This window comes from Hylobates moloch, unplaced genomic scaffold (assembly GCF_009828535.3).
Source record: "Hylobates moloch isolate HMO894 unplaced genomic scaffold, HMol_V3 SCAFFOLD_22, whole genome shotgun sequence".
NCBI lineage: Eukaryota > Metazoa > Chordata > Mammalia > Primates > Hylobatidae > Hylobates > Hylobates moloch.
In genome coordinates this window covers 14118257-14134601 of record NW_026652297.1, presented here as the reverse complement: position 1 = coordinate 14134601, position 16345 = coordinate 14118257, and the positions used below count along the sequence as shown (strand labels likewise).

Here is a 16345-nt window from a genome sequence, read left to right as displayed (position 1 = left end):
TTGTACATTTGTCCCTTGAACAACATAGTTTGGAACTACATGGTTCATTTATATGCAGATTTTTTTCAATAAACATATTGGAAAATTTTTGGAGATTTGCAACAGCTAAAAAAAACTTGCAGACGAGCCATGTAGCCTAGAAATATTGGAAAACCAAAGCAAATTTAGATTCATCATGATGTATAAAATATATGTAGATATTTAACATTCACTACTATAAAATATATACGAATATATTGTAAGAACTTAAAATTTATCAAAACTCACACACACACTTACAGATTGTACATGGCACCATTCGCACATGACAGCAATGTGAATAAAGATATAGTATTATGGGCCAGGAGCGGTGGCTCCTTTGGGAGGCCGAGGCGGGCGGATCACGAGGTCAGGAGATCGAGACCATTTTGGCTAACACAGTGAAACCCCGTTTCTACTAAAAATACAAAAAATTAGCCAGGCGTGTTGGCGGGCGCCTGTAGTCCCAGCTGAGGCAGGAGAATGGCGTGAACCCAGGAGGCAGAGCTTGCAGTGAGCTGAGATCACGCCACTGCACTCTAACCTGGGGGAGACAGCGAGACTCTGTCTCAAAAAAAAAAAAAAAAAGATATAGTATTATGGCTAGGAATGGTGGCTCATGCCTGTAATCCCAGCACTTTGGGAGGCTGAGACAGACAGATCACTGGACATCAGGAGTTCAAGAGCAGTTTGGCCAACATAATGAAACCCCATCTCTACTACAAAATACAGGCTGAGTGCGGTGGCTCACGCTTGTAATCCCAAACTTTGGGAGGCCGAGGTGGGTGGATCATGAGGTCAGGAGATGAAGACCATCCTGGCTAACATGGTGAAACCCTGCCTCTACTAAAAATACAAAAATTAGCCAGGTGTGGCGCCTGTAGTTCCAGCTACTTGGGAGGCTGAGGCAGGAGAATGGCATGAATCCAGGAGGCGGAGCTTGCAGTGAGCCAAGATCGCGCCACTGCACTCCAGCCTGGGTGACAGAGCGAGACTTGTCTCTTAAAAAAACAAACAAACAAACAAACAAATTAGTGGGATGTGGTGGCACGCACATGTAATCCCAGCTGCTCAGGAAGCTGAGGCAGGAGAATTGCTTGAACCTGGGAGGCAGAGGTTGAAGTGAGCCGAGATCACACCACTGCACTCCTGCCTGGGCAACAGAGCAAGACTCCAACTCAAAAAAAAAAGAAAAAAAAAAAAGAAAGAAAAAGACATAGTATTAATCACAACTGTACAGAATTAACTATAGCACACATTCTACTACAGTAATATTGTATACCCAATACTGTTGCTATTGCAGTGAGCTCAAGTACTGCCAAGTATTCACTAAAAAAGCCCTGTGACACTAATCATCTTTGCATGAACAGTTGGTCTCTCCAGTGAATTGTGTATCATAGTCAAAAGTGATCTTGTGGTTCTCACTTATCATGTTTAGTAAAATACCATAAACCTTGAATAACATCATGGGACCCATATGTGCTACTAGTGATGCTGGAAGTGTTCCCAAGAAGCAGAGAAAAGTTACTACAAGAAAAAATTTAAAGAAAAAAATTAAATTGCTTGATATATCTGCAGCTACAGTTGCCCACCATTTCAAGACAAATGAATCTGGTATAAGGACCACTGTAAAAAAAAAAAAAAAATTCTTAAAGCCATTACTGCTATACTAGCAGGTGCAAAAACCACTGTACCTTTGCAAAATACCTTTTTATTTCATATTAAAAGTACAGCTTATATATGGGTGCAGAATTGCTATAAAAAAGGCACACCTATACTCATATGATTAAAAAAAAGTGAAGTCATATAGTAACAATTTTAAAGCAAAAGGAATGTGAAGGTTACAAAGCTGAGAATTTAAAGCCAGCAAAGGATAGTTTGATAATTTTAGAAAGAGATTTCACTTTAAAAATGTCAAGAGAACAGGAAAAACAGTTTCTGCTCACCAAGAGGCAGCTGACCACTCTCCAAGACACCATTAAGAAAATCACTAAAGAAAAGGATATCTGCCTGCACAGGTTTTTAATGCAGATCAAAGTGCCCTATTCCAGAAAAAAAAAAAAAAAATGCCACAAAGGACACTTACCAGTAAGGAAGAGAAGTGAGCACCACTTTAAAGCAAGAAGAAATACACTAATCTACTCATTTGCGCAAATGAAGCTGGGTTTATGATCAGGACTGCCCTTATCTGTAAAGCTGCTAACTCTCAAAAGCCTTGAAGGGAATAGATAAACATCAGCTGCCAGTCTTTTTTGCCAGTAATGTGTAACAAGAACGCCTGGACAACAAGAACCCCTTTTCTGGATTGGTTTCCACTGACGCTTTAAAGTCTCTGAAGCCAGGAAGTACCTGGCCAGTAACGGATTGCCTTTTAAAGTTCTTCTGATAACGGACAATGCCCCTGACCAACCAGAACCCAGTAAGTTCAATATCACAGGCATCAAAATGGTCTACTTGCTCCTAAACACAGTATCTCTAAATCAGCCTACAGATCAGGGGTCCATAGAACCCTTAAAGGTCATTAAACGTAGTACTCAATGGAAAGGGCTGTCAACACTATTGAAGAGAACCCTGACAGAATATGATAAAAGTCTGGAAGAATTACACCACTGAAAATGCCATTGTTGTTCTAAAGCCATCAAGCCCCCCAAAATAAATACCTGTTGGAGAAAACTGTGTCCAGATGTCATGTATGATTTCACAGAACTTATGACAGAACCAATCAAGAAAATCATCAAAGAGATTGTGGTTATATTATAAAATGTGGGGAATGAAAGACTTCAACATACAGATCTTACAGAAATTAGAGAGAATAGACACCAGCCAGGAATGATGGCTCATGTCTGTAATCCCCGCACTGTGGGATGCCAAGGTGGGAGAATCACCTGAGGTCAGGAGTTTGAGACCAGCCTGGCCAACATGGTGAAACCCCGTATCTACTAAAAATACAGAAAACTAGCTGGGCGTGGTGGCACAGGCCTGTAAAAGCCAGCTACTCGGGAGGCTGAGGCAGGAGAATTACTTGAACCCATGAGGCAGAGGTTGCAGTAAACCCAGATAGCATCACTGCACTCCAGCCTGGAACAGAGTGAGACTCTGTCTCAAAAAAAAGGCTGGGAGAGGTGGCTCACACCTGTAATCCCAGCACTTTGGGAGGCCGAAACGGGTGGATGACCTGAAGTCAGGAGTTCGAGACCAGCCTGGCCAACATGGCGAAACCCTGTGTCTACTAAAAATACAAAAACTAGCTGGCCCTGCTGGCGGGCACATGTAATCTCTGGTACTTGGGAGTCTGAGGCAGGAGAATCGCTTGAACCCGGGAGGCGGAGGTTGCAGTGAGCCCAGATCACGCCACTGCACTCCAGCCTGGATGACAAGAGCGAAACTCTGTCTCAAAAACAAAAAAGACTACACCAGAGGAACTAATAGAGGATGACTTGATGGAGATGATTGCTTCTGAACTGGTACCAGATGATGAGGAAGAAAATTCTGAAGAAGGGGTGCCTAAATCAACATTAGATAATTTGGCAGAGGAGTTCCAATTTTAAGACTACTTTTGCTTCTTTGGTGACACAGACCCTTGTATTACGTGGGCACTGAAATTAAAGCAAATAGTGGAAGGAGGATTGGTATCACATAGAATGAAAAAGCAAAAAGACAGAAATTACAATGTATTTCTGTAAAGTTACAGTGAGTGCACCTGTCTCTCCTTCCATCTCCTCCATCTTTTCTGCCTCTGCCACTGGAGACAGCAAGACAAAAACCCGCTTCCTCTTCCTCAGTGTACTCCATGTCAACATGTCAAGGATGAAGACTTTTATGCTGATCCAGTTAATAGTAAATATATTTTCTCTTATGATTTTCTTAAAAACTTTTTTCTCCTCTAGCTTACTTTATTGTAAGAATACAGTGTATAATACATATTACATACAAAATGTGTTAATCCATTGTTTGTGTTAACAGCTTTAAGGCTTCTGATCATTTAGGCTATTGGTAGACTATAGTAGTTAAGTTCTGGGGGAATCAAAAGTTACATGTCAATTTTTTAAATTTTAAGATTCATAAAAATGTTTCATAAATTTGCATGTTATCCTTGCACAGGGGCCACGCTCATCTTCTCTGTACTGATCCCAATGCAGTACATCTGCTGCCGAAGCGAGCACACATGGATTTTTGACTGTGCAGGTCAGTGCCACTAACCCCTGCATTGTTCAAGGGTAAATGGTATATAATTTCACCCTTAAATATTTCAGCGTATGTCTCTAACAGATGAGGACCACTATAATTCCTGTTTTTTATTTTTAAATATGAATGATTACTGTAGGGAGTATAATATACATTTTTAACTTATAACTGACTTCAGGTTGATATTCAATTAATTATAATAAAACATAGCAACTTTGCTCCAATATAGTTCCATATCTTTTTCCCTTTTGTGTTACTCTTGTCACATATATTTATGTTATAATCTCAGCACTATAGTGCTATAATTATCTATTTAAATCAGGGGTATCCAATTTTTTGGCTTCCCTGGGCCACAGTGGAAGAACAATTGGGGCCACACATAAAATACACTACCACTAACGACAGCCGAAGAGCTTAAAAAAAAAAAAAAAAAAAAAAAAAAAGCGAAAATATCTCATAATGTTTTAAGTTTACAAATTTGTGTTGGGTTGCATTCAAAGCCATCCTGGGCCACGTGCAGCCTGCACGCCACAGGTTGGACAAGCTTGATTTAAATAATTTCATGTTCTTTCAAGGAAATTAAGAGAAGGAAATAGACACAGACACACACACACACACACAGCCTTTTGACTATTATATCCACTCACATACTTACCATTTCAGATTTACACTCTTCCTTTTGTTTTTTGAGACGGAGTCTTACTCTGTCACACAGGCTAGAGTGCACTGGGGTGATCTCAGCTCACTGAAACTTCTGCCTTCTGGGTTCAAGCAATTCTCCTGCCTCAGCCTCTCAAGTAGCTGGGATTACAGGCATGTACCACCATGCCCAGCTAATTTTTGTAATTTTAGTAGAGATGGGGTTTCGCCATGTTGGCCAGGCTGGTCTTGAACTCCTAACCTTAGGTAATCCACCTGCCTTGGCCTCCCAAAGTGACAGGACTACAGGTGTGAGCAACCACGCCCGGCCCATTCCTTCTTTTTTCTTTTCTCATTCCTTCTTGTGGATTTGTTTTATCACCTTATGATATACCTTATGGCTTGAAGGACTTTTTTTTTGAGTCACAGTCTCACTCTGTTGCCCAGGCTGGAGTGCAGTGGCACGATCTTAGCTCACCACAACCTAGGCCTCCCGGGTTCAAGAGATTCTGCCTCAGCCTTCCGAGTAGCTGGGACTACAAGCGTGTGCCACCATGCCTGGCTAATTTTTGTATTTTTAGTAGAGACAGGGTTTCACCATGTTGGCCAGGCTGGAGTCGAACTCCTGACCTTGTGATCCACCCGCCTCAGCCTCCCAAAGTGCTGGGATTACAGGCGTGAGCCACTGTGCCCGGCTGAAAGACTTCTTTGAGCATTTCTGGTATGGGAGATCTAGCAACACATTCTCCAAATTTTTCTTTTTTGTTTCTCTGGTAATGGTTTTTTACACCTTCATCTTTGGAAGATAATCTTATTAAATTTATAATTCTTGGTTGGCCATTTTGTTGACTTTCACTGAATATGTCATTCCACTGTCTTCTGGGCTCCATTGTTTCTGATAAGCTAACTGTTAATACTGTTGCTACTGCCCTCTACATTAGTTGTTTATCTCTTGTTGCTTTCAAGATTTTTTGTCTTTGTCTTTTAACAATGTGACTATGTTGTGTCTATATGTGGAACTTGTGTGTTTATTTTATTTGGATTTTGTTAAGCTTCTTGAATCTGTAAATTGTCTCTCATCAAAGTTGGGAGGTTTTCAGTGATTATTTCTTCAAATATTTTTTCTGCCTCTATCCCTCTCTCCTTTCCTTCTGGGATTCCCACTATACATATTTCAGTGCACATGATGATGTTCCACACATTTCTGAGGCTCTGATAATATTTCTTCAATCTTTTTTCTTCTCTGTTCTTCAGAATGGATAATTTCTATTAATCTTCATGTTCTTCTATTGTTTCTTTCATCATCTTAACTCTGCCAATTAACTTATTCAGTTAATTTTAAATTTCTACATTGTACTTCTCACCAGAAATTCCATTTGGGTTTTCATTATTGAGATTCTCTACTTCTTGTTTTCATATTTTCCTGTAATTCTTTGAATATATTTATTAAAAGGCCTCCGAAGTCTTTGCCTGCTAAATCCAACATATAGGCCTACTGAGAAGCCATTTCTATTGTCTGCTTTTTCTCCTGAGTATGGTCACATTTTACTGTTTCTTTGCATGGTTGTAGTTTTTCTTGAAAGTAGACATTTTTGGATAATACAGTAACTAAGGATTTTAATTTTTTTTTTTTTTTTTTTGGGACAGAGTCTTGCTGTCACCCAGGCTGGAGGGCAGTGGCATGATCTCGGCTCCCTGCAACCTCTGCCTCTGGGTTCAAGTGATTCTCCTGCTTCAGCCTCCCGAGTAGCTGGAACTACAGGCGCATGCCACCCTGCCCAGCTCATTTTTGTATTTTTAGTAGAGATGGGGCTTCACTATGTTGGCCAGGCTGGTCTTGTACTCCTGACTTCAAGTGATCCCCCACCTCGGCCTTGTAAGTGCTGGGATTACAGGCATGAGCCACTGCGCCTGGCAGATTTCAATTTTTAACTACAGATTTTAATTTTTTGTAATTATAAAAGTTTCCAATTTTTTAAAGGGAATCTTTAATGTAAACTGAATAATCTGTTTCCCCCACTGTGTGTTACTTCTGCTATCTCTGCTCAGAATTTTTATTCTTACTTTTGTTTTTTAGCCTGTCTTCCTAGGAGTCCTCGTTGTGTTTGAATAAATTAGTAGTCAACCAATCATTTGGGAAGAGGTTGTGTTCAAATATTGCAATATTTGTGGCTTCAATCAGGCTTCCACTCCTCTGAGAAACGATCTGTTGTTGGTTAGGGACCATGTTCAAAGTTCACCCAGTTCTTAGATTTTGCTTGACTTTTACTTTCCATTAATGTCTCTAAGGTTTCCTAGTCTGCCAGGGATGTACGGAGAGCATAGCTAATCTTTTTATAGCTTTCTCATTTCTAAGATTTTACAGTTACTTAGTACTCTTATCACAACCCCAGATTATCAAAGCTGTAGGTTTTTCCTGTTTGTTTCTACCAAGTTCTCTACTTGTACTTAACAAAAGCTGTGGGCTTTATCACTTGTCCATGTTTAATCCATTCTCTCTGACAACAAAGCTTCTGGTTTTTGCACCCAGTGCCACTCTGGTAACAAACTACAGATCTTATCGACCAAGCATGTGGGTACATGTGTATTGGCAAGAAGGCCACAGACTTCTGCTGCTTTTACCTGAAGCTCTATCAATTTTTCAGGAAAAAATATTTCCCAATGTGTGTTTTTTTATCTTTGTTGAATTTCCAGAGCCCTGATGTAATGTTTTTGACAATACATTCCAGTTTTATACTTGCTTTTTTGCAGAAAGATCTGCCTACCTCTTCAAACCAACAGAGCCAGGAGTCTCTCCATCTATGATTATCTCAACTCATCTTTAATATAAATACCTGTATTACCAGTCCCATATTACAGATAAGGAAACTAAGACATACAAAAATCATTCATATATCTAAAGATTATATAGCTGCTAAATAGAAGAACTTGCAAACTAGGCATTTTGCTTCTAGAGCCTTTATGTACTTTTAATAGACATAAAAATCCTTAAAATATATATATAAAAAATATATAAGTACAAAAACAGAAGCAGGTACAGGTGCTATGGGAGCATGAAGGAAAGACTCTATTTTTGGAACCTGAGTATAGCATATAGGATATAAAGATGAAGCACCATAGTCCATCATTTATAAAAATACCATGTTTTTAGGGATACAATTATCAGTAAAATTTCCAAATATTTAAGACAGTTAATTGCCATTAAAAACCTTTTAGGAGGTTTCTCACTAATGTAACTTACTCTCTTGCCGGTACCCCTTCCCACTGGAGGATGTGCCTCAGCAGCTTGACGAATTGTACAAACCATTAGCTCTATAAGAGCACTCTCTTGACGATCAGACATTGCTAAGGTAAAACAAAATACATGAGCATGAGTAGACAGTTTTATAATAACCATGTATTAAAAATGAACACATTATAAAAAAATTGAAAACATTCTATTACTGCTTATTTTAAAGACTAAAGTTAAGCTCTATACTTTGCTATTTTTTTTTTTTTAAAGTAATTATGTGCTTGCTGTCATAAGTCAAATAGGAAAGAGATACAAAGTAAAGAATAAGAGGATAAACTCTGGTCTCTTCTAATGCTACCTTTCTGAGTTAGGCAATTCTAAAATTTCACTGTGTTTCCTTCTACATAATTTCAAAACTCATAATAGAATTTTTCTTTTTTAATAAAAAAGACTGCCATATGTTTTTAAAAACTTAACAGACTTAATATTTTTCAAGTCAATACACACACGTAATAATTATCTTAATAAGTTACTATCTAATGTATGTACCATAATTTAGTCAGCCTTCTACTTATGGTCATTCAATTTCCTGATTTTTGACACTGAACAATGCTTCAATAAACATCATTAATAGATATATATTTATGTAACTGATACATTTATTTCTGTACAATAAATTCTCCAAAGAAGAAATAATGGATTCAAATGGCAAGATCTTGATATTGAGAAATCATAAGATTATTTATTATAATTTATACCCACCCCCAACTGCAATGTTATGAATGTTTGGTTCCTTATATCCCTGTGAACACTAGATGTTATAAACCATTTTAATTTTTGCCAGTCCAATGGTTGAAAAGGGGTATTTGGTTATTATTTTGCTCCTTCCTATCTACTAATTAGTTAAGTGGAATATATTTTCTATTTTTCCCTAAGATTTGTCTATGTTTATTCTTCACCTGTTTTTGTGCTACTATTCACCTTTCTTATCAATCTGAGAACTCTTGTATGGTAGGGGTAGTACTTTTTATCTTTTGAATGATGCAAGTATTTTCTCCCAGTTTGTCATTTGTTATCAGACTCTTCATGGTATCTTTTGTCAGACAGAAATTGTTAATTTTTAAAGTCACGTCTGTCTCCTTTTGTTTTATGGCTTCCAGGTTTCTTGTATTGCCTTCAAAGATCTCTCTGTCCTGGAGATTACACTAATATGTTCTTCATTTTCTTCTAATTTATTTCATCTTTTGCTGTCTCGTGTGCTTGCTTGCTCTTTTGCTCTTCCTTCCTTTCACTTTTTCTGTCTCTCTTGATTGCTCACTTTTGTATTTTTAACCTATTTGGCATTTATTTCTGATGACAGTAGGTGGGCCTGTTTATTCCCACCAAATAGCCAGTTGTCTCCACCACTGTTAAACCAGATTTCCCTTTTTAATTTAAATGTCATTTTTAAACATGGTTCAGGTATTTTTGGATTCTTTAGTTTCACTAATCTATTTGTATATTTCTATGACAATGCTTTACTGCTTTGACTATACTAGACTTATGGCATAATTTGTCATAACTTAATATGTAACTTAATTCAACCAACTTGAATACATAAGCACGTTTCTCTTATCTAGCCCCTTTTCTAAAATTTTGCTTAATTTCTATAATGCTAATAGCAATTAATTTATTAAGAATTTTCTATATCTAAAGCATTATCATAGTGGCTTATATGTAATAACTTGTTTTATCCACAAAACATTTCCAAGAGACAGGAACTAATATCTTCACTTTACAGACAGGGAGAATGAGCTGCAGAAAATGCACTTAGCTAGTAGTAGAGCTAATATATGAACTCGGTAGTTTGACCCCAGAGTCAGTTCTCTTAAGCACTATGCTATACTGTCTTTTCAGCATAAGCTTAAAATTCTACATAAACTTTAAAATTATTTTGCTTAGTTAGTTCGTATTCACTATACCTCCCAGAACTCTCTCAAACCCGCTGGAATTATGACTAGTACCATAAAAAAAGACCTTTTCAGCTAGAAATACAATATAGCTTTTCACTTTTGAGATCTTAAGTCATTTAATTAAAACTATGGTTTCCTTCACACAGATTCTATACTTTCCTGAAATCTTTTTTTCTTTTTTTTGAGACGGCATTTCACTCTGTCGCCCAGGCTGGAGTGCAGTGAGGCGATCTTGGCTCACTGCAACCTCTGCCGCCCAGGTTCCAGTGATTCTCCTGCCTCAGCCTCCCGAGTAGCTGGGATTACAAGTGGCTGCCACAGCTCCTAGCTGATTTTTGTAGTTTTAGGAGAGACGGGGTTTCACCAACTTGGCCATGCTGGTCTTGAACCCCTGACCTCGTGATCCACTGCACCCAGCCTGTCTTTTTGAGACGGTCTTGCTCTGTCATCCAGGCCAGAAGGCAGTGGCATGATCTCAGCTCACTGCAACCTCTGCCTCCCAGGTTCAAAGGATTCTCCTGCTTCAGCCTCCTGAGTAGCTGGGATTACAGGTGTGCCACCACACCCAGCTAATTTTTGTATTTTTAGGAGAGTCAGGGTTTCACCATGATGGCCAGGCTGGTCTCAAACTCCTGACCTCAAGTGATCCACCAGCCTCAGCCTCCCAAAGCACTGAGATTCCAAGCATGAGCCACCACGCCTGGCCTCATTCTTATATATTTTTAAACTCAGATATTTTTGGATTTTTTGGAGGTGGAGTCTCACTCTGTCACCCAGGCTGGAGTGCAGTGGCGTTATCTCGGCTCACTGCAACCTCTGCCTCCTAGGTTCAAGTGATTCTCCTGCCTCAGCCTCCTGAGTAGCTGGGATTACAGGCATGTGCCACCACACCCAGCTAATTTTTGTATTTTTAGTAGAGACAGGGTTTCACCATGTTGGCCTGGCTGGTCTCGAACTCCTGACCTCAGGTGATCCACCCACGTCGGCCTCCCAAAATGTTAGATTATAGGCTTGAGGCCCTGTGCCCAGCCTTAAACTCAGATTTTGATAATTCGAATAGTTTAGTTCTTTCTTTCTCCTTCCCTCTGTATACTTATTTATATTGAAGACCAGTAGATGTAGGTATTATAGACACAGAACTAGGTATAAATTTAAGTATTCAATTAATTTACAAAGGTTTAAAAGTTTACATTGATTATTTTAAACTAAGTTGGAGCAAAATCAAAGAAAAGGCAAAAAAGATACGACATCTTGTTCTTTATTCTGTACCAAAATTATCCTGTAAAAATATGTATGTACATCTTAATTCAGTGTTTTAACAATTGTCTTTTAAAAAAACACATGAACTTTAGCTTATCTTAGGAAAAACAAATGAAACATCAGCTTGTCCATCTGTATCTGAATGATCCAATGCCTAGTAATACAAAAAAAGCTTTTTGCTCAATAACAACTAAAGTTCTATTTTTATGATTTCAGAAATTCATAATTTTTCACATTTGGCTGGAGCTAAAGGAAGTACAAGGCTGCCCATGAACTAAATGCATTGTCTGTTATTTAGGAAGAGAACACAGTCTTATGGAAAGTGAGGAAGGACAGAACAACTTATCTCAAGAACAGAAACATTCTCCCATTATAGTGGGAGTAAAATCCACAGTAGTGTTGAAGTATAACTCAACCTTGCACAGTGTTCAATTCCATCAATTTTGTTACTTTATCATTTGAAGCCATCCACTTAGAAACTTTCCCTGAACGGGGAGATAAGGTAAACTCAAAAACAGTTGAAATTTAATTGAAATTCCTTTTGGGATATGACAGCAAAACCACATAATAAAATTGAAAGCAAACAAGCCTTAAGCGACAGGCAAGAGCCAAACAGCCACATTGACTGAAACAAATGAGTAGCTGTTCATGGTACAAACTGTCATTTCAACTTCTTAACACAACATATAACTATACAACTTTCTACACAGCATCTCCATTTCCTCACTATTGATTTTAGTCTTATCACCTTGAACTCTGGCTTCTCTCTTTTAGTATCACTGAATATATATAGTATCATTGAATCATGCTTTAAAATCACCAATGACCTAAATCATCACAAAATGATTTGTGTAGTCTTTTTTCTCCTCTGCAATATATATTATTAACTACGGCTCTCTTTAACATCCTCTTTACTGGGCCTGCAAAGGTTATAATTATCTCTTATCCTTTTTATAGTTAGGTAGAACTCTCATTCTTTCTTGCTCTTCCTGCTTTCATCACCTATCCACAATCTTTAACTCTGCCATGGGCTCTTTCCCTCTTTATAAGCCATCTCCCTCTTTTATATTTTTACCATCATTCCTCATAGAGACCACTGCAATGATTATGTATTCTTCCAAACAATGTTTATGAAAGGGATTTTTCTTAAAATATGCATTGGATCACATTATTCCCCTGTTTAAAATCTTCAAAAGCACCTTATTACATTTAGGATGAGATAAATTCACTTATAAACTAAAATGCTCTACATCATCTGACTTTTGCTTCTATTATATCTTGTATCATTGGTTCATTATGTTCCAGCTATTGCATCTCCTAGAACATAACCATCATTCATGTTTCAGATACTTTGAAATTATTTCCTCTATCTAGATAGCTCTTTTATGACAATTTCCATATCTGGTCCCTTATCGTTTAGTTTCTTTTTTTTTTTTTTTGAGATGGAGTCTCACTCTGTTGCCCAGACTGGAATGCAGTGACATGATCTTGCCTGCCAGGTTCCTGTGATTCTCCTGCCTCAGTCTCCCGAGTAGCTGGGATGACAAGGCGCGTGCCACCACACTCGGCTAATTTTTTGGATTTTTAGTAGAAACAGGGTTTCACCATGCTGGCCAGGCTGGTCTTGAACTCCTAACCACAAGTGATCCACCCGCCTTGGCTCCCCAAAGTGCTAGGATTAACGGCATGAGCCACCGTGCCTGGCCGCCTTATCATTTAGTTTCTTGGCTCACAAGTGGCCTGCTCAGGAAGGTCTTCCATCAGGATTCAATCTAAAGACAGATCCCCTATAATTATCCAACAAAGCCACTTATTAACTCTTGAAATTAATTTGAATATTTACTCAATTTTGGTCTGCCTTCTTCAGGAGAATGTAAGCTCCATATTGGCAGTGAGCTCATCTAGTATAACACTATACGCTCAGCACTTAGCATAATATTTGACTCATATAGTCAATAAAAATTTTTAAATTATTGATGAATTAATAATTCCTGCTTTTAAGAATCTTTATTGTTTACAGCTACTTCATTCATCAACTGGATTACAGAATGTTAGCACAAGAAATGACCAAAGAAGATTATCTAGTTAAAGTTTCTCAGCCAGGTGTGGTGGCTCAGGCCTGTAATCCCAGCACTTTGGGAGGCCAAGGAAGGCGGATCACTTGAGGTCAGTAGTTCGAGACCAGCCTGGCCAACATGGTGAAACCCATCTCTACTAAAAATACAAAAATTAGCCAGGTGTGGTGGTGAGCGCCTGTAATCCCAGCTACTACAGAGGCTGACGCACGAGAATCGCTTGAACCTGGGAGGTGGAGGTTGCAGTGAGCCGAGATCCGCCACTGCATTACAGCCTGGGCAACAGAGCAAGACCCACACTCAAACAATAAAATAAAATAAAATAAAATAAAGTTTCTCATTTTACAGTTTAAGAAGCTGATATCCAGAAGTTACATGATTTGGTTATGGTCTTGTTACCTGGTGGCAGAGCTGTTGACAAGAACCAGATCCTCACATTGTACTAAAAATTTATTCAGCAACTTGATTTTGCTGTAAAACACCCCCCGACACACACACACACACACACACACACACACACACACACACACCCCCATAAAAAAACTGTAAGACAATCTTGAGGCCACTGTGATTTAAACTGATGTTGGTACTCTGTCACAGTGTGTCTGCTTTCCCAAAATTTAGTCCTACATCTCCAACTGCTAACCACAGCCTTCTCCACTGGAATTCTACCACATTCCACCTATCTAAAAAATTACTTTAAAAAAAAGTTACTGGTAGCATTTTATCATAAAATACAGCAAAATACTAGCACAGAAAATTAATTTAGATGCCACTCCATGCCAGAGCTTATATGTGGTTTGCATGCGGTACAACATGCATAGAGATAAAATGCATTAAAAAAATCAAGTCATTACGTACATACAGTTCTGCAACTGTTATGCCTAATTTCTCAGACTCTGCCTACCTAGATTCAATCAGTAAAACTGTGGTTGACTTTCAAAAATGTTCCCATCTGGTAAGTTACTTTTCTGGCTAAAACCAACCAACCAAACCCAAGCCAAGCCAAACCAACCTTTTGACCGGAAGTTAAAAAAATCCAATGTAAACAGAATTTAAACCACAATAAAACACCTAATAGTATATATTTTAACAAGTAAAATGCACCTAGACCACCCTCATGACTGAAAGACTTAGTAATTATTATTTACTGACTTACACATCTTATTAACATGAGAGAAAGTTAACAATACCAAAGCAGACCATCTTGTCTCTTCTTAATTTATATATTTATTTTTTTCTTTTTTTTTGAGATGGAGTCTCACACTGTTGCCCAGGCTGAAGAGCAGTGGCGCAATCTTGGCTTACTGCAAGCTCCGCCTCCCGGGTTCACACCATTCTCCTGCCTCAGCCTCCAGAGTAGCTGGGACTACAGGCACCCGCCACCAGGCCCGGCTAATTTTTTGTAGTTTTAGTAGAAATGGGGTTTCACCATGTTAGCCAGGATGGTCTCCATCTCCTGACCTCATGATCTGCCAATCTCGGCCTCCCAAAGTGCTGGGATTACAGGCATGAGCCACCGTGCCTGGCCCTTAATTTATATTCTTTGCCTCCCTTCTCCTTGGAAATAACCTTATGGAACATGGGGTGATATACAGAAAATGAGTTGAAATAGTAAGGAGAAGTTCTTACTGTGGCAATTTTATAGCTACAAACAAGGTAAGGAAAATGAATGGAACCTACCATTGAATACTAATCTGAGGCCCTTTACTCAAGTGTTGATAAGGCAGCAGACATTAGAGGGAAATTGATTTTTAACAGGGAAAATATTAAGGTTAGTTAGAAACAGAATGTGTAAGCCGGAGAGTGGTGGCTCACGCCTGTAATCTCGGCACTTTGGGAGGCTGAGGTGGGAGGACTGCTTGAGCGCAGGAGTTTGAGACCAGCTCAGGCAACATGGTGAAACCCCATATTTACTGAAAATACCAAAAAAAATTAGGCATGGTGGTGCACGCCTGTAGTCCCAACTACTTGGGAGGCTGAGGTCGGAGGACTGCTTAAGCTGGGAAGACAGAGGTTGCAGCGAGCCGAGAATCACATCACAATAGAGCATATGTTCATATTCCTGTGATCACAACAGTGAAGAGAATTCAAAATACAGTGGACAGTTTCACCTAGTGAGCAGAGGGCCCTGTCAACTTAACAACAGGACCATCTTTCTTTTTTTTTTTTTTTTTGAGATGAAGTCTCACTCTGTTGCCAGGGTGGAGTGAAGCGGCGAGATCTCAGCTCACTGCAATCTCTGCCTCCAGGGTTTAAGTGATCCTCCTGCCTCAGCCTCCCGAGTAGATGGAATTACAAGTGCCCGCCACCAAACCTGGCTAATTTTTGTATTTTTAGTAGAGACGGGGTTTCACCATGTTGGCCAGGCTGGGCTCGAACTCCTGACCTCAGGTGATCCACCTACCTCAGCCTCCCAAAGTGCTGGGATTACAGGCGTGAGCCACCACACCTGGTCTAGGGCCACTTTCTTACTAAGGATATCATGGAGTGAAAGACCATGTGCAAATAAAATAAATAATAATTACAGCTAGAGGCAAATATAGCATAATAAGCTCTTCCTTGAAAGGTCTGAGAAAAGTTTGGGAAGAATTTGTGTCACACATAATAAATAAGAAAAATGTTTTTAGTTTAGAAGAGGCATTTTGGGCCAGTTTACCAGCGTGTATCTGGATTTAATACAAACTTGTTTGCCTCACTGAATTATGTCAAAGCCAGAATAGATAATACAAATTAGTATCACTGCTTGAAAGGAACACCGGGGGATGCTCACTCTCCCGGTAATCTGTATGGGTTGTTTACTGAAGGGGATGGCTCATTATGCTCTTGTAATATCCCAAAAGGATAAACCACACAGGAGGGTAGAGGAAGCAGAAAAGGGACTCAACAGAACATTATCTTTCTTAATCTTCACAGCTATGTAAGGTACACAAGGAAATAATCTCTGTTGCAGAAAAAGGCAAACTAAGGATCAGAAAATCTGA

At 39.0% G+C, this 16345-nt stretch overlaps 1 protein-coding gene and 1 non-coding gene across 6 annotated transcripts in view; both read right to left on the bottom strand.

The window, feature by feature from the left end:
* The window catches only part of STAG1 (STAG1 cohesin complex component), a 415512-nt gene that overhangs the window by 90745 nt on the left and 308422 nt on the right, over positions 1-16345 (bottom strand). For all 5 annotated transcript variants that reach the window (XM_032143857.2, XM_032143858.2, XM_058433515.1 and 2 more), the window contains one exon: positions 8084-8187. In XM_032143857.2, the coding sequence (XP_031999748.1) occupies positions 8084-8187 (104 nt within the window). The remainder of the gene's footprint in view (positions 1-8083; positions 8188-16345) is intronic.
* Positions 4080-4181, bottom strand: LOC116462153 (U6 spliceosomal RNA). Its single transcript, XR_004246253.1, has one exon. It is a non-coding gene; the product is annotated as a U6 spliceosomal RNA (small nuclear RNA).